This window comes from Moschus berezovskii, chromosome 8, assembly GCF_049115385.1.
Source record: "Moschus berezovskii isolate FMDL1 chromosome 8, NW_MosBer_1.0, whole genome shotgun sequence".
Lineage (NCBI taxonomy): Eukaryota > Metazoa > Chordata > Mammalia > Artiodactyla > Moschidae > Moschus > Moschus berezovskii.
The window spans coordinates 68,060,117-68,083,120 of record NC_142467.1 but is presented as its reverse complement, the minus strand read 5'-3'; the positions used below and the strand labels follow the sequence as shown (position 1 = coordinate 68,083,120).

General features: G+C 59.8%; 1 protein-coding gene across 1 annotated transcript; it reads right to left on the bottom strand.

Moving 5' to 3' along the window:
* Positions 1 to 18,791, bottom strand: REXO1 (RNA exonuclease 1 homolog). The gene is made up of 16 exons (XM_055430477.2): positions 18,491 to 18,791; positions 7,743 to 9,463; positions 6,668 to 6,772; positions 5,615 to 5,825; positions 3,818 to 3,981; positions 3,571 to 3,702; positions 3,370 to 3,493; positions 2,779 to 2,892; positions 2,533 to 2,670; positions 2,270 to 2,383; positions 1,640 to 1,713; positions 1,333 to 1,443; positions 808 to 923; positions 553 to 691; positions 279 to 399; positions 1 to 193 (listed from the first exon to the last, which is right to left on the bottom strand). The coding sequence occupies exons 1-16, from the start codon at positions 18,645 to 18,647 to the stop codon at positions 105 to 107; spliced, it is 3,630 nt and encodes a 1,209-aa protein (XP_055286452.2). The 5' UTR covers positions 18,648 to 18,791; the 3' UTR covers positions 1 to 104.
* Between the last annotated feature and the right edge of the window lie 4,213 nt (positions 18,792 to 23,004).

Genomic DNA, 23,004 nt, shown 5'->3' with positions numbered 1-23,004 from the left:
CAGGGTTAGCTCTCGAGATTTATTGCACTGTTTTGGAAGAGGCCTGGGGTAGAGGACGGGCCGGGGCTGTGGGAGAGGCGGGCGGGCGGGCGGGCAGGCGGCGGTCACCGCTTGGTCTTGGCGTCTTCTCGGATCTTCCAGATCACCAGGTGCATGCAGGCACTGGCATCCTCGCTGGAGCTGTGCCCATCCACTGCAGGCAAACGGGTGTGTCAGGGCCGGGAGCCTGTGGCCCCATAGCCCCCAAGGCCCCCATGTGCCCGTGCCCCAGCACTCACCATTGTCCTGGATGATCTGTCTGAGGTAGTCGGCCATGAGATTCCGCAGGGAGCGCTTGTAGGGAAGGCCCAGGCGATGCGGGAATAACACGGACGTGTCCACCACGGTGCTGTGGATGACCTGCAGGCAGGTGGGCGGGTGGTCAGGGAGGGTCCCAGAGGGCATGCCGGGGGCTGGCCTCAGACTCCACAGCTCCCTCCCTGGATTGAGAACAATGGGCCCCAGCCTCCTCCTGGGAACCTTCTGGGAACCAGGACGGAGGGGACAGGGTACCTTCAAGGCCAGCAGGTCGCTCTCCAGACTGTGACCAATGAGGACGGTGTCTGAACTGAACATGCTAAGCAACACGGCCTGAACATCCCGGAGCGAGATGCTCGTGTCTGCAAGGTCAGCCTCAGTCACTCCTGAAAACCTGGGCGGGAGGACGGAGGTGTTATGGAGCTGGGAGGCCCCAGCCTGGGGCCGGGTGGGGGCTGGGCTGCAGGCAGGGGGCTGGGCTGTGGCGGGGAACGGGCAGAGGGTGCGCACCTGGTGTTATAGTCGACAATCTCGTTGTCTGGCCTGACAAAGGTGTCGTACACAACCTGGAGGTCTGTGTCCACCACCGTGACACGCGTCAGCTCCAGGCCGTACGTGGTATAGGACTGCGGGGCCAGGGGACACGCCTCAGACAGAGGATCCCGACAGCCCTTCCTGCTCCACAGCCCAGAGTCCCTGAGCCCCACAGGTGGCAACTCAGGCCCCGTTTTTAGATACAAAACCCATGCCAGAGGGCTTCCAGGGGCTTCTCTGGGGGGTCAGAGGAAGATAAGAACATGGGTGCCCTCCCCACGCCAGAGCTGAGCCAGGGGCTGTGTTGTGCACCAGGTCCTCAGGCTCAGGTGCTGGCTAGGCTGTGACATGAGCTTGGCGGGGAGGTGGACTCACTGCCAGACACCCTCTTCTTCTGACGCCGGCACAGGCCCGAGGTTCTCAAAGAGGGACTGGGAAGCCCCTCCTGGGCAGCAAGCCCCCTGAGGACTGAGGAAGTCCAGGGCAGCCGGGCCCACTCACCATCTCACAGTCGAGGGCATAGACTCCTGGATGCGCATCTCCTGAAAGCTCTTTCTCAAAAGTCTTCACAAACCCTTCCAAGTTTTCCTTCCGGCCATCCTGCACGTGTTGCTTGGGATGGGAGGAAGGGAAGATCAGGTGGCAGGCTTGGAAGGGCAAGGCTGGGCTCAGGGGCTGGGCGGTGCTGGCAGCAGTCACAGACTGTTCTGTACCCAAGGTCCCCACACCAGGCGGGAAAATAAAGGACAGGAAAAGGGAGGCTTGGGGCCAGCACTCCCCAGGACAAGGAATGACCCAGGACACTCACCTTGGCAACCTGACAGCCGGTAGAGCCTATGGCAGCTGAGCAGCATGTGTACTGAGTCTCCCAGCCACCAGCCACTACAAACAGATGCAGTCAAGCAGGTCCACCCAACGCCCCGGCCCAGTCCACCACACCCCGTCTGCCTGCTGGGCAGGGGCTTCTTCCCAGGCCCCTTCCCTAGGGGGGCGCCATGCCCAACCAGGGCGTGAGGGGCCGAGACACCTAGCAGACCCCATCCCACCCTCACCCAGCACCAGTTCTCCTCACTAGGCAGTGAGGATGAGCTTGGTGTGGCCCCAGGGAGGCTTGCCCACCCAGAGAGGGTCTAGGGCAGCCAGCAGGCAGAACTTAAGGAGCCCTGTGAGTGAGTGGGAAATGGCCATACTGGGGACAAAAGGAAGCAAGCAGCCACAAGACAGGATGAAGCCTTGGTTCCCTTGGACCAAACTGCCCCCGTTCTTCAAAGGCAGCAGAAGTGGAAAGGGCACCTGGTGGGTGGGGCCGGAGACTTTCCTTTTATGAATGCTGTCACAGGAAGGCCTTTGTATTATTTTTTCCATAAAAACCCACAGTGGAAGAAAAGTTACAATCAGAGCAGGTGGTCAGCCCAGCCCAGCCGGGCAGGGGTCTCACCTCGGTTCCGGCGGAGCCGCCCCCAGTGATAGTAACACTCCTCCTCGCGGATGCAACGACCAGAGAAGGACACGAGGTACTCGGCGCCGCAGCGGCAGCAGATCCTGCAGGAGGCTACCAGGTGGGGGTGGGGGTGGGGAGCATCAGGCCAGCCTGCCCGGCCCAGAACTGTGTCCACACCCATTGGCTTTAACACTTCCTGTCCCCAGACAGCCCACTCCCCAGCCCCGCCACCCCAGAGCAGTGATGCAGGAGGTACTCACAATCCTTGGGTTTCTTCTCCTCGGCTGTGAAGATGACGGCGCCACCAGGCTTCTCGGGGTGCGGGAAGGGGTAGCCATTCTCCTTGAGCTGGCCCTCCGTGAGCAGGTACTCCTTGAGGCGGCTGTACAGGGCGGCCCCTGGGGACACGGGAAAGGCGGTCAGCCCAAGGCCACACTGGGGCCACACCAGGGCCCTGGAAAGGGGGCTGAGAGCTGCCGGGGCAGCCCTGCAGGAGCCAGGCTCACCTTTCAGATCCTCCACACGGGGGCTGCTAGGGCGGCTGAGCGAAAAGCTGGTCCTGGCAGCCAACTTGCCCCCCAGCACCACTTCATGGGACACCACCCTCCGGCCGCTGGTTTCTGGAAGAGGGTAGTGAACACAGTTCAGCCTGAGTCCTTCCAAGTGTCTGGCTCCCCAAAGAAGGGAACAGCCTAACCTCCTATGACCTTAACTCTTTGGGGACCAGCAGGCTGCCTGGAAGCCCCTCCCCCTCCCTGGGGTCTTCACCACTCAGAAAAGAAGGACAAGACCTCCACATGGGAGAAGGGGGATGATCTGCAGCAGACAGAAGTGCAGAAGGTGCTAATGCATCCTTTAAGAAGCTTAGGAAGCCCCCTCCTGCCTCAAGCTTTTGAAAAGGCCCCCCCATGAGCAGCAGCCCCACTGCTCACTTAGGAGGACGGTTAACAGTAAGAGGAGGCTCTTTTCAGGGCACAGGGCCAACATTATCCTCCACAGGAGCCAGACAACCAGGGACAGCACAGCCTGTCTGACAGCCTCCTGACAGGAGGGGGGCTGCTGAAGGCCGAGGCCTGGGTCTTCCTGATATGACTTACTGTTGAGACTGGCTCCGGCACCTGGGCCCAGGCCGCGCAGCTTCTTGAGGGTGTTCACAGCCACGTTCAGGTAGATGTTCTTGCTGGGGCTGCGGTCGTAGGCTACTTTCTCCTCGTTGAGTGCCTGTGGGAGGACATGGACTCAGCCCCACCCGGCCCCACCTCCCACCATGCCCCCACTCTCCCACCCTCATCACGCACCTTCTCTATGGCTTCCTGGTTAGAAGAGCAAAATTTGAGGCACTCTTCAATAAACAGGTTGAGATACCGCTGGCGGATGACAGTGGGGACTTTGCCCCCAAATTCTTTTGGGATAATGGGCTTCTTTAAACTCTAGAGAAACAGAGATCAGCAGAGGGTGGCACGCTTGCTCCCACCTGACCCTGGCCTGACCCAGCTCAGGGTTGGCTCAGTTAAAGGGAGACAGCAGGCAGTACCGAGGGCTCACCTGTAAGGATGGGCTGTGCGCCACGCGCTTGGGGGCCACGGTGGTGGTGGTCTTGGACGCCATGCCCGACAATGTGCGTGTCTTCAGGGGCTGGCTGCCTGGCTCGGGGCCGCTGGGGGGCTGACTGCTGCTGGCTGAGAGGGTCCTCTTGGCACCTGTGGGGGCTGTGGGGGGACAGGGGCCGTGAGAGCAGGAGGAAAGCACGCCCATCACCGAGCTGCAAAGCACCAGGCGGCCGCGGCCGTGCAGTGCCAGTAGGACATGCATCTGGGAGCAGAGAGGGAGGGGCCGGGGTCGGGCCCGAGGGCTGTGGAATGACATCAGGCTCTATCGGCTTTCAGGTAAGTCCATCGAGGGGGCAGGGGCGAAAATGGGGTTTCAGAGGCCGGCTCAGGCAAGGTCACCGCCAGGGTGGTGCGGCGAGTGGTGGGGGGTGCAGGGAGCCTCTGCCACATGTTCCGGCCCCCGACTCCAAGGCATGGAAGTGTGAGGGACAAAAGGCCCTGGCTCCTGGGCTGAGCACCAGAGCATGCGGGTCACCCCTGGCCCGCTCATTGTGACCAGCCGGCTGCCTGCAGCTGCCCCAGAGTTCTGCCGCTCCCTTTGATGAGGTCACAAACCAGTCAGAGGAGGGGGCCGCCAGCAGGGCTGTCTCCAAGGGCCCCAGGTGGAGCAGCAGCTGGCAGGGAGGCTGGGGAAGGGGCATGGGGACAGAGTGAGACCCCCAAGGCACGGACAGAGCAATGTGACCGAAGCCTGCCCACACCAGGCTCAGCCATGAGTGAAGTGAGCTCCCCACCAGCCTCGTCTCTAAGGATGCACACTTATCAGTGACAGGAGCGCTTTCAGGGTTCGTAGAGTAGGAGGCGTTGGCAGGTGAGTCCCCCTGAGGCTTGGGGGAACTACCCTGCCACCAGAGTGCAGGCAGTGACACCGCCACAGAACTGTCCTAAGTCATCGGAGATGACCAGACAGCCCAGAGTAAGGTTAGGCTTCTGAATGTGCGCCTCAGGGCCATGGTTCAGTGCTGTCTCCCTTTCTGTCCCCTCATGCCCTGCTGGAGATGGACTGCATGGCCTCTGGAAGCGCTGCCTCAGGCACCCCGGGGGGAAGGCCAGGAATGCCAAGGGCTTCTCCTATGGGAGGCTCTAGCACCAGGAAACCTAAGGAGCCTTCAGACACCTGGAGCCATCTCCTTGGGGCTGGCTCTTGGAGGGGTTTGGAAGCAGCAGCAGGGACACCCAGGGATTTGGTCACACAGCAGGGTCTCCAACCCAGGGAAGCCGAATTCTCTACATCTGGATGAGCCTTCAGGGGCTACACAGCCCTGCTCCCTTTGCATGCCTAAGTCCCACGCTTGTTGGACCACTGGGGTGTAACACATCTTTAAGACAAACCCAAGTCAGAGGACAGTGGCCTCAGGGTGGCAGGGGGGAAACCCAGTCCCAACCCCTACCCCAGATCCACTGGTTTGACTGGAGGGTTGAGGGCCTCCAGAGCCACCCCCTCATTAACACCCTGTGAGGTGCCACACCTGGGTGGGAGCCTCCTAGACCAGACTGGCAGGGGAGGAGTAGAGAGTCACTCTGGGTCTGGGGACAGACAGGGAAGGGAGGAAGCCACCCTCAGATTCCCCAGGGTAGCCCCACCAGGCACCTCCCACTAGCATCGGGGCTGCGTCACAGATAAGCATAGACATCCAGGCAGCACCGCTCAAGGCCACAGCCCAGGACAGAGCAGGAGCCAGGCCGGGGCTCTCCCTGCTGGTGGCAGCATTCCCCAGCCCCTGGGACCCACCTGCAGCCAGGAGGGGGTTGGGGACATGGGCGATCCTCCGCTTCTCTCCTGGGGCCGAGATGTGGACAGAGCTCGGCTTCTCACCCAGCTGCTGGGTGGCCTGGAGCCAGCCGGCTGACTCCCTCTGCGCCTGCTGGGCCCGTCGGTAGCACACCTCCTGGGCGGTCGGGGGCCTGGCAGGGGGCGCAGGGCCTCTCCTCGTGGGCTCCGCCTGGGTGAAGAATTCCAAGCCCAGGACGCTCTGGATCAGAGGCATCCAGAGCAGGCCTTCCAGGGCATCAGGACAGGGGCAGCACTGTGGAATGGGGCAGGCCAGCCCAGGGACCTTCTCCTGGGCGGGCAAGTGCCCTGGAGGGAAGCAGCTGGCCTTCATCTGAGTCTGCTGACCGCCTGGAAAGAACCAGCTGGGTTTCCTCCCAAGTGTGCTCATACCCAGGCAGGAACCAGCTTGGCACTTCAGCACTCAAATTCACCATAACACTCCACTATCCCTGGCCCTGCCCAGCCCTGCCCTGCTGGCTTCTGTGTGCCCAGTCCCCTCAGCCCTTATGTAGGCACAGGCTGTGTGTTCCCACCCACCCGCTAGATTATATCCTGCTCGATCCAATCTTCTCTGAACGGTCCTTCCAGAATGCCCAGCAGGGTGCAGAGGGACTGGTGAGTGGATCACCTCCATTCCTCTTTTCTGCCCCAGCCTTCCGAGTGCGAGCTCACTGACCAGCCCTACGGTGACTGACAACTGATCCTGTCTGTACACTACAAGGGAAGAACTCTAGGCTCAGAAATGTGGAAGCACTTGCCCAGGATCACAGACCACTTCTGAACTGGGGCTGGACAGTGTGACCCTGCTGGAGGGCTGCCCTCACCTGGCTCACCATGGTCCATGCTCTGCCCTCCAGCACTAAGCACACCTTGATGACCAGATGTGGGTCCCAAGAACTGCTCTGCAGGACACGAGCAGAGCTAGAGGTCCCCAGCAGCAAGGGAGCGTGAGGAGGCCCTGCCTCTGTAGATGGCTGCCCATTTCCCCAGGACCCAGAGGCAGACACTTACCTCCTTGCCTTGCTTGGAGAGGTGAGAAATCCTCCTCTTCTGCCCGGGAAACAGCGTGGTCAGGCCTGAATGCCCCTTGTCCTCAGTCTTCTCCTCCTTTGGGGGCTGAGACACAGATCTGTCCCTCAGCGAGCCCACCCTACACCAGCCACAGCTCCTCTCACTCGTTCTGGCCTGGGGTATACCCAGGCCTGAGACAAGAGCAGGTGCTGCTGCTGCTGCTGCTAAGTTACTTCAGTCATGTCCAACTCTGTGTGACCCCACAGATGGAAGCCCACCAGGCTCCCCCGCCCCTGGGATTCTCCAGGCAAGAACACTGGAGTGGGTTGCCATTTCCTTCTCCAATGTGTAAAAGTGAAGTGAAAAGTGAAAGTGAGGTCGCTCAGTCGTGTCCGACCCTTAGCGACCCCAAAGAGCAGGTGGGAAGACACTAACTGGCTGCCCAGCTGGAGGGGGTTATAGGGTTCTCACTCCCCCCAGAACGCGCACAGGCCCTGCCTCCAGGTGAGGACACAGACTTGGCACCTGGGCCCACCTCTCAAGGTCCCCAGAGGGACCAGAGGGTGAGTTCTGCAGACCACCCAGCCCACGCTTCCGCCCACCCAGCACAGGGACTGGTGCAGGTTCACAACTGTGGGAATGAAGGAAGAAATAGGAAAAGCAGATGGCCAGAAACAGGGTGGGGCACTAAGGAGGGGGGATCAGGGTCCCAGTAGGGATCCCCCAGCAGCTGCAGGTTGCCTGTGAGACTGGCTATGCCAGCTTTGTTCAGAGCAAAGCTCCCTCTGGTGGTGAAGTGGGGACACTGCAGCAGGAAACGAGAAAGATGGGAGGCTGGCTGAGTTTTGGGGTCTGAGAAGGAGAGGGGAAAGGAGGGGAGAGGGGGCTGCAAGGAATACAGAAGCAGTGAGAGAGGCAGGGGAGAAGCAGGATCAGGAGCAGGGGAAATGGCAGCCATCGAGGGCTCTGAATTATGAATGAGTTGAGAAGCTGACGCTGAGAAAGCCGTCTCCACTGGGTGCTGTGACTCTGGTCACAGGGGAGTCGGGGAGTTGCCTGGCTCGCCTGCCCTCACCTGCCTGGCCAGGCGGCCCTTGTCCTCAGTCTTGATGGCCGTTGACTCGTTGAAGATGCGCAGGCACTCCTCCATGGGGTCAGAGTCAAAGTCAACCTCCTTCTCCAGGGCCGAGTAGTCCACGTCAGAGCCCGCCCCCGAGGAGGAGGAGGAGGAGGAGGAGAGGGGCGAGGAGGCCTTGAGGCGCTTGGGCGGTCCCCGCGCAGTTGACAGGCCAAGGCTGGAGTCCGAGTCTGAGTCCGAGTCCGAGCTGGAGCTGAGGCTGGGGGGAGCAGGAGGCTGGGTGGCCGGCGCCTTGGGCTGCGGGTCCTCGTCCTCACTCTCATCCCCGAAGAGCTCGGCATGGCTCAGGGTCCGCCTGGGCAGCTTGGGGGCATCCCGGGGGGCGCCCTCATCCAGCGAGCGGGCCTTCCTCTCTGCCAGCTTCCCTGATAGGGTCTTCCCAGCCATCCTATCTGATGGTTGGCGGGCTGCCCCCTGTGTGGGGCTCGGCAGCGGTCCTGGCCGTTCAGGTCGGCCTTTCCCTGAGCTGGCCACCGGAGTGGCTGAGGATGGCTTTTTCTTGGTCCCTTGGGGCCGCTCTGCCTTGTGCCAGGGGCTGCCGGCCTGCGGGCCCCTCCTGTCTGCAGCGGGCTTCTCAGCCGGCCTCCCTCGTGCACCATCCTTACCCTTATCTGTCTTCCGGATGCTGTCCTTGTGGCTGGCGGTGGGTGGCACCCCACTTTTCTTCTTAGGCCTCCCCTCCTTGGGGCTGCTGTGCTCTGGCACAGCCCTGACTGGTGAGCTGGGCTTAGCCAGGGGTGGCCTGCCCGGGCTCCGAGGAGGTGGCCCAAGATCCTCCACGTCACACTGCACCGCCATCTCCTTGGTCTCCCGAAGGCTGCCCTCCTCCAGCTCAGGGCCCTCCCTGGAGCCCGGCTTCCCCAGGGTCTTGCTCTCAGTACCCCCTTGAGCTCTTGGGGGGCTGGTGGTGACGGGTTTGTCACCCGGAGCGACAGCAGCATCATCGTCCGAGTCCGAGAACCTGGCGTCGCAGCTGCCGAAGGGGTCACAGGGCTTCTTGGGTGCAGGTGTGTAGGGCTCGCTGCCACGGGAGCTCCGGGGCCGCTTGGGGGCCCTTTCGTCCTTGGTGCTGGCCCTGCTGAGCAGACGGGCAGAGAAGTTGGACAGGGGGTCATACTCCAGGTCTGTAGATGGCTTAGAGTTGTCCACCACATACTTGCTGCTGGAGACGGGGCGGCCATACCGCCGGGGCTGGCCCACGGCCTTGGGGACATACTCCAGGGCGCCGCCACCCCCTCCACCATGGCCCTGAGCCCGGTCTGGCGAGGCCAGCGAGTACTTGCAGCCAGGCTCAGCGGTGGCAGCCAGTGGGGTGGGCTGATAGCTGGTATCAGGGCTCAAAAGGCCATGGCTGCTGGGGTTGTAATCGAAGGACAGTGGGAAGGCGTCCCCGTCCAGGCTGGTGGCGGGGCAGGCAGCAGGGCCATGAGGTGCCAGGACAGGGGCCTCAGCCGAACCGCACTCCCGGGCTGTCTCCAGGAGCTCCTGGTAGCGCCTCTGCTCCAGCTCCACCTCAGAGCGCACAGCCTCAATGGCCTGGTTGACCAGCTCCAGCTCCAGGATGTCTGAGCGGGAATCAATGCCTCTGCCCAGGGCGCCATTCTCCCTCTGTGCGGGGGGCTTGGGCAGCTCAGGGTTGTACGGGTCATAACCAAGCCCTGAAACAGAGAAGAGAAACAGCCATGAGCAGACTGGTGCAGCAGCGGTCACCTGAGCCGGTGACCGGCCACTGCCTAATCCCAGGCCTTGACCCTTGGGGCCAGCAGGGAAGAGCAGAGAACTGGCCTTCCAGAATCTGCCAGGGCCAGGTCTACGGCTGACCACACAGAAGCTCTGGCGGCAAGTCAAGGATCCTGGAGGGTCCTTCCATGCAGGTCCTGCCACCAAGTGGGGTGTGGGGCGCAGAGGCTGGGGTCCTCCTGACCTGGAACATGGATGTTGAGGTCTGGGGAGCTGGGGAAGGGTGGGCTTCCCACATGGCTCAGCCCACGCTTAAGCCATACCACACAGCTCCCTGAAGCCAGGGAGGCAGGAGGACACTGGCAGAAGACCAGTCAGCCAGCCAGCCAGGGCCAGAAGCACAGGGCACAGAGCCGTCTGACTTGGGGAATAGGGAGCAGAAGGTGGGCATGACACAGCCCACCCAGAGCAGCGGGGAGACATGCACAGCCCTGCCTGGTGACTGTGCCTTTAGGGCTCTGTCCTCCCACAAGCTTTCTCGCCCACAGAAAACTCCACCAGTGGCACATATACCAGTGAGGACATGGAAGGTCCTGAAGTGTCAACTGTGAGGAGGTGGCAGCTGGGGTGTATGCAGGACAACATGGCAAACTTCACAGGGGAAGCGAGGCATGCTATCCCCACAACGATGATGTTCAGACAACACGTGACATTGCGGAAGCACACTGGGGTGGACCGCAGGGCGGGTGTGGGACACACTCATGTCTGCATCAGAACAGGGGTGGTGGGGCAGCTGGCCGGCAAGCAGCTGCTGTTACTGACCCGCCTCCAGGGTGCATTACACAGGAGCAGCCCACCACCACCCAAGATGGCAGGGACTCACAGGAGACTCCCTTATGGACAAAGGTGCAAAGCTTCTCCTAAAATGTGAGCAGGTAAAGCCCAATGCTCCCAGAAGTAACTAGATTCAACTGTTTCAGAATTTAAAATGGTTCCTGGTTAGAGTGTCTCCCAGACACGAGTCTATGCAACTCTGAAGAAAAAGTGACTTGTTCTGATGCTCTGTGTTTGGCCATGCTCCAGGAGCCTCAGGATGGAACCAGCTATGCCCCAACTCTGGGCCTCTGACCTCGAGAACCGCCAGAGAAAACCCTGTGCTCTTCTAAGATACCTGGTGAGTGGGGCTCTTACTGCAGAAGCCCCGGGAAATGCATACACCCCTGAGAGGACGCACAGGAGAACCGGTGCTACTGCAGAACAAGGGCGGGTAGCTGGGCTGTTGGGGACCAGGGCCGGGGTGCAGGTTCCATCACAAACCAACTGTCTGGCTTTTACCCTGGAACCTATTTCTCAGGTGACGCTTAAAAGGACGTGTGTATCTGCGCTTCAGACCACACACACACCCCCAGCTTGCAGGTTATAGACAGGGTGGTAAAACCGAGTCACACAGGCCACAGCGGGACTGGGTGCTGGTGACGGGTCAGAACACACAGCCACTTGCCCCTCTGCCCCAGAAGAGGTTCAAGACAAAGGGACCATCCAGAGGTCCAGAGAGAGGGCCAGAAACCCCAAGGGCAGGATCCAGGGCCCTCCCCACAGCTAACCCTAACCCACAGCAGGTTCACAGGCAAGACCACAGACCCGCCCAGCCACCCATGGCCCACATGAACAGAAAAGCCAGTGCTCTCTCCTCCCCTCCAAGTCTTGGCTGCCCAGCAGAGTGGAGGGCCCAGAACACAAGCTGGGGGGCACTGACGCGGCATGTCCAGCAAGCGGTGGGCTGGGTCCTGCAAGTCTTGGGGGGCCTCCAGCCCCAACCCCCTTCACTCCCTGACCTCCCCGCCTGAGGTTGAGATGGCTCCCAGTAGCAGGGCTCATCTGGGGGAAATGCCTCTCCCCCCGGAGGGAGTCAGGTTCTAATGGATGGAGGTCCTCCCCACTCTGACCAGCTTTGGAACAGGTGGCAAGGTGCCCCAGCAACACAGAACCCACCCCCCCTGGAGTGCCTCATGCCCTTCTCATGCCAAAGTTCAGACCTCTGCACTTTACGGTGTGACAGGAATCCCATCACAAACAAGCCTGCACTTAGGAAGCAAGGAGAGGAAGGAGGTGCCCAAAGGGCCAGGCCACAAGTAAGGAAGAGGGTGGTAGGCTGCCAAGGCCCCAGGGGGCCCACTGGGTACCATGATGGGGTGAGGAGCTCCTGCTCTCTTGTGAGGGCCTGCACTAGCATCAGGGGGCTTCCTGAGGGCAGTACCCCCTCCCCTCCACTTCCAGCAGCCTCCACGGCCCAACACTCAGACTCTGAAAGGAGTAAGCCCCTAGCCAGGCCCAGTCCCCACGATCTGGGCATACCAGAGTCCTGCCAAGATGGGATGTTTCAGTACCAGGGAGGCTCCCTCTCCACACCCCACCAGGCTAAATTGAAAAAAAAGAAACAGTCCTAGGAAAGGGCAGAGGGTCTAGGTCAAGACCCTCCCCACTAAGTCTCAGTGTCCCTGCGGTGACACAAGGCTGCAGGTCTAGGCACATCGAGCACACAGCTGCCGGGGTTTGGCCGCAGCCCCACGGCCCAGAAATGAGTGTGTGGGGCCCAGAGTTTGACCCCCATGCTTCTGCTGAAGCTTCTGGAGGCCTCTGGGGGGAGGCAGGTGGATGAAGAAGGCATTTGTGATGCTACCTATCCCCCACCCCACCCTGCCTCAAGGGACCAGTCCTCAGGGGACCAGGAGGAACTGGAGAAGCTTCCCAAGAAAACCTTTGCCAAGCGACAGGTGACCCTCAAGAGGTGGAGAGGGCCCGTGGCGCCACAGAAGCACCTTCCCGTTAACAGAGAGTTACTCTGGCTGGAAGTCAACGGGCGCTCCTTCGGGGTTTGCACCAGAAAGAATGCCTTTGGTAAACAAGACTAATTGGCTGTTTTTCAGCAAGGGGTCGACTCTCAAGCTGACTGGGAAAGCTCCTGGAAGGCCTGGCTGCAAGGGTTACACTCTCAGGAGAAGTTCCTGCCTCAGACCAAGGGCAAGAAATGGGCTGCCAAGCGGGGCCACCACTGAAGAGATACCCTAGAAGGCCCCTGGGAAGCTCCTGGGCTGTCCCCGTGCCAGTCTTTGTGAGCCAGCCCTCTCCTGGTTCTGGCATCCCGGGGCCGCTCTCCCCATGACCTGGTCCCAATATGCCCTGGTCACCAGCTGCAGGTGACCAGGCATCCAGCATGGCAGAGCCCAGGCCGGCTGTCCCACCTCCAACCAGGAACAGACACTCATGGCCACAGTGCTCAGGGAACAGATCGCCCAGAGCCCACTTTGGGTGGAAGGACAGTGTGGGGTGGCAGCCACCCCAATACCTCTGAGCCCTGTCCTCTGCTCCCCCTACCACCCTCAGTTGAGGAAACACTCCGCAGACACCTGGCCCACAAGCTCCAGCTTTAAGTGCAGTTAATGAGCAGACAAGTGGGCAGGAAGGCCCCATTGGGAGGCAGGGGCCCCAACCCAATCGACTCCAACTCTGAGGTCTTCCCCTTTAATCCTCACGTCCATCCTGCCTGCTTTGGCCCCCCCTCACAGAGGAGGCTGGGACTGGGGCAGTGCCATACCCCAAAAGCCTGGCTCCCCTCCCCAGACCAGAAGACCCAGTGCCACCTGATTCTCTACGGTCCGAAGGACTCTCCACTACCCACCTTCCCCTCAGGCCTCTGCCCCCCCATCAAAAGACGATATGCAGTGCCACCCCCTACTTTGTGCCCTGGTTAGACAACAGTGGGAACTCTTTCACCCCAGGGGATGGTCACAACCCAAGGGGGCAGGCCAAGGGGCCAGGAAGAGACAGACACCATCCCTGCCACATGAGAGATGAGTAGGACAAAAGAACCAGTCAAAGGAGAGCAATGAGACCCACTCCTTCGGCAAGAAGCTGCCCAGGTGGCAGAAGCCTTGAAGGCAGAGAGAGAGGAGGACTGTCAGCTTCCAGACACCAGGCAAACTCCTATTCATCCCTCAAAACCCAGCTCAGCAACCGTTTGTGGCAACCACAGGTGCCAATGGCTCGCTCTCCTGAATTTCGGCCCAGATATGTGCTGCTGGACACTCCTTCCCTCCCAGAGGCCCCCAGGTGATCTACAGATGAGTACTGAATTCAGACAGACCTGAGGGTGCCAGAGTCAGCTCCGGATTTCACAGCTGACTCAAGAGGCTGGGTGGACCATGATTATGTGTGTCTGTGCCGAGCTCAAAGCTAAGATGGCCAAAGCCCACGCCCCCCAGAGTGCTCAGGTCCGCCAGCCATCCGTCCTGCTCCCTACACTTTTCTGGGTTTCCAACCCTGCCTGCCACCTGTGCAGACCACTCAGGGTGGGTTCAGCCTTCACAGAAAGCCTCAGCCATGGACCCATCACCCTAAAACAATTGGCACAGTTTTTGCTGTGAGATCACACTGACAGAAGTTGACCTTCCACACAGGGATGGCTTCGACACCAACAAACCAAGTTCCTGCACAACCACTGTTCAAGTGCAATGCTTTGGTTGAGGGGATTCTGAGGGAGGAGCCAGGGCAGAGGAGGACGGCAGGGCCAGGATACTGTGCAGGACAGCTGGGTGAGACAGGAGAGGTGCACTGCTTGTTGAGGGGCCTACATCATGACCCCACCTTGCAGGAGGGGTGGCCGAGGCTGAGGCGGTGACACTAAGCAGTGGGAGGCTAGGCTCCTCGGACCATGGAGGATGCTGCCCCAACGCCTTCATCTGAGGCTCTACTCCACCTGCAGGGCTGCAAGCCTGCCGTGGCACTTGTGCCTCCCCTCTGCTGGATGCCTTGGGGATGGGGTGCACTCAAGCATCCCGCATAGCCCCCGAGGTCTCCGGGCTGCTGTGCTGTCCTCGCTGATCCAACCCTGGCGCTTGGGCTGCTCTGCCTCTCACCTTGGGTCCCAGAGGAGCTGGGGGGCTGATGTGGCGATTCTCAGGGTGGTGCTCTCTCAGCCCATCCTCAAATACAGAAACAGGCCAGGGCTGGGACACTATTCAGACTCCTCCATCTCGTTTGGCAGCACCGACACTTGGAGCTGGACAAGGTCACATGTGTGCAGGGAAAGGGAACTGTCCTGGGCACTGTGAAGCACTGAGCTGCATCCCTGGACACCCCTTCCCTCCACCCCCCCAGTGCCAGGAGCCCCCTACTTCCTGACAACCACAGATGTGTCCCCAGGAAGGTCAGTATGAACCCAGGCGAGACACTGCTTTGCTGACACTAAGAAGAGAACCCTAAAAATGCCAAAAAATACAGCTCTGGGGGCAGGTGTATCCTTATTCAAATGGCCCGAGCCTGGATCTGGGCAAGAAGGCTGGTCTAGAAAGCTCCCCAGGTACTTCAAGAGGGACCACCAGGTGTGGGAACCAGAAGCACAGGGCAGGCCTCACACCTCGCTGGGGTTTCTGCAACCTCGACAGAAGGACCCAGCTCCCAAGAAGGGCAGGGACAAGTACAGGAAGGACAGACTATGTTCCAGGCTGGGAGGAGGCACAGCAAGCCTGCTGATGTGGGACTGGGGGCATCGCCATATACAAGACGCATCTCCTTTGACTTTCCAACGTTTTCCCGTGTGTTTAAAATGAACATTACTCCGAGTCCAAAAAAAAGCACTCTGAACAGAGACGACTTAGCTGGGATGGGACACTGCCTCTGAAGACAGGGGCTGTACCACCCACTGAACCTAGACCGCCCTCGTCCTGGCTTAAGAAAGGGATTCGTGCTGCTCTGAAAATCCACAGCACCTCTCCTCCACTCTGTCTTCACAGAAAAGTCAAGAACAATGGAACCACCCACCGGATGGCAATGCAGGCTCCTCCCCTGGGAGGTGGCAAGCCTGGGTCCCCTGAGCCTGGTGGCCCAGCTCCCTTGGCTGAGCTGCACCTGTGCACACAGCGCCCCAAGAAGGGTAGGGAGGTGAGACTGATGACCAGGGGTCTTTTCCGGGGTGCTCCTGCTCCCAGGGAACACTGGGTGAAGTCTGGGGACACCTGTGCTTATTAAGACTGGGGGACTCCTGGCATCAAAGAGGTGGGGCCAGGGAGGTTGCTCCACCCTGCACAGAGCCCAGGATATCCCCCTATGGCACCCCCACCAGTTTCTGGTATTCTTCATAGCTCCATCCTCTCCCGACAAAGTCAGAGGCCCGTGACAGGCCTGACCCAAGACCACATCTGGTGGCAAGCTAGGGAAGCCGTGAGGGTAGTCAAGTACCCGGCCAGACCTTCAGATACACAGGTGACATTGCGCTCTGCTGGGCTTTCTCTCCCAGGAAGGATAGGAAAGGGTGTGTATGGCTCACTCAGGAAAAGAAAGCACCAGACAGAGGAACACTTCCCTTCTGTCTCTGAGCACGGCCATCAGGACAACGGGGAGTCATGCCCTCGTGAATCCTGATGGCCCCCAGCCCACGGGGAAGGCAGAGAAGGGCTACTGCCCCTTCGGAAGCATGCACTTCTCTGGCTGCACCCTCCCTTCCCACCTGACTCCTGGCCCTTAGCTTCCCTTAAGAAGCAAGGCTTGTTCTCAGGACACCAGACCACAAGGGTCCCTCAGAGGCCCAATGTGAGACCCAGGGGAGCTGCCACTACCACCAGCTGGGGCCACCCTGCCTTCCAGCATGAGTCAGGGCTTCCTCCAGTCCAGTCTTCGGGAGATTTCAGTGCTCAGGCCCTGCAGCATGGGTGAGGCCGTTCCCCAGGTCTCACTGCTGCCACTCAGCCTCCGGACACAGCACTGAGCCCACACATGATGGGCACCCATGTGCCCAGCAGCAGGAAGTGAGGGGGCAAGGGTCTGACCACCTTGATCCGACCCCATGAGGCGCACTTACCGACCATGTGTACACAGGTGCGTGGCTTCCCCTCTCTGGGCCCGTCTCCTGGACTGTAAAATCGGGACAATTGTCCCTCCCACCGGTTAAGGGTCATGAATAAAGAGCATGCCTGAGGGTGGCAGTAACTGGGCAACCCCAGCGGAGCATGGGTGCAGGGACCCTGGAGCACAGGAGGGCGGATCTAAGGGCCAGAAAGAATGGGATGGGCCCTACATGGGCCTCAGGGGGCCAGCAGACCAAGGCCGGAGGTGCTGGAACCCCTACATCCCACCTGCAGGCAGTCAGTACCATCTCCATCCCTGCCCAGCCCACCCTGGTAGAGCATCTGCTCTTGGGTCATATCAGTCTGCTCACAGGGGGACCCAGACAAAGTCTGGCCTGTGCCTGCAGCCTCTCCAAGCCCCACAGGAAGTGTGTCTGTCAAAGTCCAGAGCAAGGGGGAGCTGAAAGGTGCGGGGGCGGGGGGAGGCACACCTGAGTCCGCCAAAGAGGAGGAAACAGAGCATCAGAGAGGCCCCACAGCAAGACAGAGGCTGAGCTGCAGGAAGAGCCCCCACCCCCACCCCCCCAGAGGAGAAGAGGACTACTTGTTCTCACCTGCAAAAGGAAAATGCAGACACACTGGGGTCAGGGGTAGGCAGCTGCACTTTTTCCTGCGGGAAAGTGAAGCAGACAGGACCACATCACCAAAGGGTTCTCAAAAATGACACTTTGGGAAACTGGCCATTTGTGATGCAGGAAGACATCAAGAGACCAATGAACTTGGAAGAACACACGAAGAGATAAATTAGCGCGCTCAGATGGCTGGAAGTCAACCTGTGGGCCTGCAGACAGTCGCTGTCCAGGGTCTGAAGGAGCTGGCCTGCCCCATCTGTCCTGCCCCTAGACATCAGGAGCTCTTTACAGAACACCACACAGACCGCACCAGCATGCCAAAAGATGGAGTGAGAAACTGCACAGTACAGGGCGACCACCAAGAAGCGTCCCACACTCAGACGTGAAGCGCAGGCACCTGTGGGCACAGCTATCTTCCTTCCTTGAGGGAAGGTTCCCAAGAGCCAGGCCAGTGTCCCACCCAGGTGTGAAGCCTGACCTTGAATGATGGCATCTGGGCGGCTGATACAAGGCCAATGGGCCAAGCAAAATTTAGGGTGGAAATTTGAGACAATTCTACCTTTTTTTCCCCCTTTTTTGAGGGGTGGGGGAAACAGGCCTATGACTTCATACTAGCAAGAGTGCTTCTTAAGTAAAAAAGCTCTGAGATGAAGATCTGTGTCTTAAGCAGAAAAAAAGAGAATACTGAACAAGGAAATCTGGGTCTGATGGAAAGAGGGAGCCAGTCCCTGAGAACAGGGGCCACAACCGGAGCCTGAATTCCCCTAAAAGGAACGACACACATCCTAATGACTTTTCCTGTGATACCCCTCTTTTTGCCCCCGTTCTTCATGTCTCTGCTCAAGGCCCACACCTCCTAAGAAAAACAGTGCCTGCCTCCTGGCAGCTCTCACCTGAACTCTGTGACATTGACAATCACCACGCAGAGAGACGCGCAGCCTCTGAACGTCCTCTCGGAAGTCTGCCCCCAATCCCAACACACACACACACACGCAATCAATCAGGCTTGACTCCCTCCCTGACCCTAGCATGATACACAGGGCTTGACTGCCAGTCGGAGAGCTCCTAAACAAGACCCTCGCGACTCCGCTGTTGTCAACAGGAGCGGCCACGAGCAGAGGAGCGGCCACGAGCAGAGGTGCGGCGGGAGAACGAGCGCGGAAGTAAACAACGGCTGCAACCAACACCCCGGGCCGGGGATGGGAGGCGGGAACGGTTCCCCGGCAGGAGTCCCGAGCTTGTTGACCAGTGCTGGCCGTGCTCTTTTCCCGACCCCCACGCGCTTCACGCTCGCGACACCTCTAGGAGGGCAGGTCCTCTCATTGTTTAGGTTTTACACTCCCGAAAACGCAGGCTCAGAGAACCCGAGACCGGCACTGGGCTCTGGGGTGGGTGGCCCCGGCTTGTAGAAACGTCGCTCGTGAGTGTAGAGGGAGAGAGCTGAGCGGGGAACGGGAAACCGGGGAAGCCCGGGCACTGGGGTCCAACCCGCGACGGGGAACCGAACTCCAAGCGGGCAGGCAGACATTACCTGCTGCGGGGGACACCGCTCCACCTTCGCCGGGCGCGCCCGGGCCCCGGGCCCCGCGGTGCCGGAAGTGGCAGTAGGGCCGCCGGCAGGGTCCCCCGGGAGCCCCAGCCCAATAGGGGCAGTCAATGGCCCGAAAGAAGCCGGTGGAGCGTAGCATGGTCCGTCCCGCGGCGGCGCCCCGGCCCGGAGCCGCCGGGCCCCCGGGCCCCCTCACTGGCGCCGCGGTCTCCGCCGCCCGCGCCTCACGGACCCCGCCACCGCCGCCATCTTGCTCCGAGGTCCCCGAAGGCCCCCGGGATGCTGCCGCAAGGGACCCCGGGAGCGGCTGTCCGAAGTGCGCCTGATCAGAAACGCCTGCTCCCGAGGGGCCGAGACGGATCGCAGACTTCTGGTCTGAGACAGATGGCCCCCAAGGGAGGGATAGAGGACACAGGCTGCCCTGTCTGAGGCCTCAGAGTGCCTCGCCGGCGCCCCCGCCGGGTCCTTTAGCGGCAGCAGCGCCATCTTGAGCCCCAGGCCCCTGCGGCGCCAGGGCTGTCCAAGGCGCGCCTGATTAAAAAAAAAAGCCCCTCACTGTCCTGCTATGGCTTATTTGCATTCAATTTGCGTTTTATTAGCTTGTCTTCCTAAGGCGCCCTCTGCTGGTATATTCGAGTTCTGCAGATGCATCTCAAAGGCACCTGAGTTACCCAGTTCAGGCTCTGAAACAACTCCGCCCCGGTTGACTCGCCGGAAGTGCTTCATTTTTTCCACCTAGACACTTGCGGCATTTAAATCTCCAGATCCACCAGAGGAGACCTGCTCCGATTCATTCATTGGTCTACCTAACATTTGAGCACCTACTGTATATCAAGGCCATGCCCCAAAGTATTTTATCTAGTTACCAGATGATGGGCATTTCAGTGGTTTCTGGTTTTTGTCTATGGTGGACTGTGCTAGTGTGAACATGCGTATATATGTATCTGAGCACCAGTTTTGTTTCAGTACTAGTTTTTCAAATGGTGTAAATGTGTTTGTTGCCCGTTTTAAAAATTGTGGGAGGACTTCCCTGGTGGTCTAGTAGTTAAGACTGCGCTCTCAATGCAGAGGTATGGGTTTGATCCCTGGTTAGGGAACTAAGATCCCAAATGGCTGCATGGTGCGGTCAGAAAAAAAAAAAAATTGGGGGAAATGTCGCAAGAAACTACAGTTTCCAGGCTGTCCACCATCTGGCAATTACCAAGGATCCCCCTGAGCAGGGGATAGTCTTCTTAGGTCACCTCCCATTTCTCCCAGCCCACTTCTCTCCCTACCTCAGCCACCTGGCCCTGCAGACACAGAAGCTTGAGACCCCTCACCCCTCGGGATCTCTAGATGCCTCTCCTCCACTGCCAACAGTGGGGTGGGCTCCTTAAGAAAGCAAATATCCTCACCCTGGTGGAGGTAGTGTCTGCATGTGGACAGACAACAGGAAATCAGTAAGTGAGATATCACAGTATAAGGTGAAAAGTGCTATGGGGTGGGGGGAGTAGAACGGAGTAGGAAGTTCAGTCGCTTAGTCGTGTCCGGCTCTTTGTGACCCCATGGACTGCAGCACGCCAGGCTTCCCTGTCCATCACCAACTCTGGAAGCTTGCTCAAACTTATGTCCATCGGGTTGATGATGCCATCCAACCATTTCATCCTCTGTAGTCCCCGTCTCCTCCTGCCTTCAATCTTTCCCAGAATCAGGGTCTTTTCCAATGAGTCAGTTCTTCGAATCAGGTGGCCAAAGTATTGGAGTTTCAGCTTCAGCATCAGTCCTTCCAGTGAATGGTCAGGACTGATTTCCTTTACGATTGAACAGAGTAGGGGGCTGGGAAAAGGGAATGGTCCATGTAGTCCTATGGGAAAGGTGGGATTTGAGCAGTTCTGAAGAAGGAAACGACGCTGAGCAGACATCTGGTGGAAAGGCATTCCAGGCAGAGGGCACAGTACGGGCAAAGGCCCAGGGGCAGGACTGCATCAAGCTTATCAGAGCAACCTTGGCGAGGAGGAGACCGGTGTTGGAGCAGAATGAGTGAGGGAAGAGGGGAGAGCAGGGAGGGGACTGGGCAGGTCATACAGGGCTTTGTGAGCCTTGGGGAAGACTTGGACTTTTACCCAAGGGAGGTGGGAGCCCTGAGGGCTGTGGGCAGAGAAAGGAAACCTGACTCAGGTGCTCAGGGGCACCCCCTGGTGGCTGTTGTGGGCGGCTGTGGGTGCACCAAGCCGGGAGGCTGAACTGGTTCAGGTGAGCCATGATGTGGGACCAGATGGAGGAAAAAGAGAGGGGAGAAGTGGGTGGACTCTGGATACGTTTTGAAGGTAGAGCTCCAGGGAGATTTCTGGAGGTACTAGATGTGGATGGTGAGCCAAAGCGGGGAGTCAAGGACGACCCCAAAGATTTTGCATGCTTGGAAAGATGAATATGCAGTGGGGGAGGGATAAGAACATACTGGGCCCTAAATTGAGGGTGAGGCTGGCATGAACCAGGGGTTGTCTTTGCACAGGGAGACCTGAACCTGGGGAGGGGGGCTAGGGGTCCCCGAGATCACCTGCCAATGAAGCGTCTAGGAAGCAGAAATCCTCCTGGTGATTCTGGGACACGGGGAGTGCATGCAAGAGAGATTTAAGGGGGCTCTGAGCTTGCGGACCTAGCATTCCAGGAACCCTGCTGCAAAGGAGCAGAGAAACCTGCCAGAGCTGGAGTGGGACAGGGGTCCGGGGAGGGATATCTGCGGGCTTTCGGGCCATATTCCAGTAAGAAAGAGAGCAAGGTGGAAGGGGGTTCCAGAGGGTAAGACGGGGGCCACGTGTCTAGATTGGAGCGACCTTGGTGGTCCCAAGGGCAGGACCTTGGGGAGGGGTTTTAACGGAGCCGGTGTTGCAATGCCGTGGGCGACCACCAGATGGCGGGGCTGCCGCCTTCTCGAGGGCGGGAAGTAGCAAAACCCTTGGGGAGTGTCTGCGCTGCGTGTCACTGCAGCCCCACTGTCCTTCCGTGCTCTAGAGATGGCTGGAATCTGGGGTGCACTTTTCCTAAGAAGGGGATCAGAATGCTCACCAATTTCTCAACACTCCGAAGGCTCCTTCCCCTCCCTTCCATTTGGGAGCCGGCATACAGCAGGCATACGATACAGGAGCGGCCAGACACAGGAGCGGCCAGACGACTGGACACAGGAGCCGGGCGGGGGTGCGGGGTACCCTCGGGAGGAACCCTGTAGAGCAGTGTAGAGAAGTGCGGGCTCCCCGCGCCCGCTGCGCCGGAAAGAGGCGGGCAGCAGACGCCCCCGGACGCCGTGTCACCGCGCCTCAGTTGCCGGGTAACGGAGCGGGAAGGCGGGCTGGGGGCTCAGATGCGCGAGGTGTGGGTGCCTCTAGTCTGCAGCGCGAGCTGAAGAGGGCAGCCCCCTCCTCCGGCTTTAGGGCTAAGGGGCGTTGCCAGGACCGCCAGCAGGTCCGCGGATTCACCAACCCACTGGCTCAGTTCCCGCAAGACGAAGCCGAAGACCCCCACTAGCAAGGGGGACAGAGAGTCCCAGAAGGCCCACCGCCTTGGACCGGCGAAGGGAAAAACCACACAGGCTCCGGAATCGGGTTTAAAAAAGACTTGTTTAATTAAATACCAGGATGAGGCCAGGCAGGACAGGGGGAAGGGAGTCACCTGAAAGCAAAGTCCCTTGGGGCCCTCCCCCTCCCCCCACCTCTAGAGGCCACAGTTAAATGGCTGGAACCAGGTCCCAGTGACCACCGGTCACTTCAGGCCCCCGGACACTGGGGAGGGGCGAGTTCTCAGCTCTCTGGGTCCTCAGACCACAGTCCACCTCTTGTGGATAAGCACTGGCCAGCGCTGGGACAATACGGGGAGGGGGCATCCAGACGGACACAAAGGGAAACAAGGTTAGGCGCCCCGCTCCTCCCCCCCAACCCCGGGCTAAGGCATCTCACCACGGCGCAGCCCCCCTCCCCGGGAGCCTAGGCTTTGCCCCTGGATCCTGCCAGGGCCGGTTTGGGTCCACACTAGTGCCATCCAAACGCCCCAGCCCCCCCACTGGGAGACAGGAAGTTTCTGGAACAGGTTGGGAGGGTACCACAGATCTGCAGCCAAACGCTATGGAATAGGCCTTTTCAAAGTAAGGGACAGGGAGCGTGGGTCCCTTCCCATTCCAAGGCCGGGATCTTCAGTCTCTGTCCAAAATGAAATCCAACCTCAGCCACAGTGGGGGAACTCCAGGAGGGGATGTGGCATTTATCCCTCCCCTACCCTAAGTTCAGACCACGAAGATCCTCCCCCTACACCCACAACCCCTGAGGACAACAGACCACCCACAGGGGCCCAGATCAAGGAAGGGATTGGAGCCTGAAAAAATATTCTACCCGGTCCAAAAAAAATCGAGCTATACTTCCCGCCCCCCTGGGTAGGACCTCAACCGCGGATCCAAGGGCCACCCGGCCGCCACCACCAGGGGGGCAGGATGGAGCCAGGGCCCAGGGCCTCTTCACCCCCATCCGCAG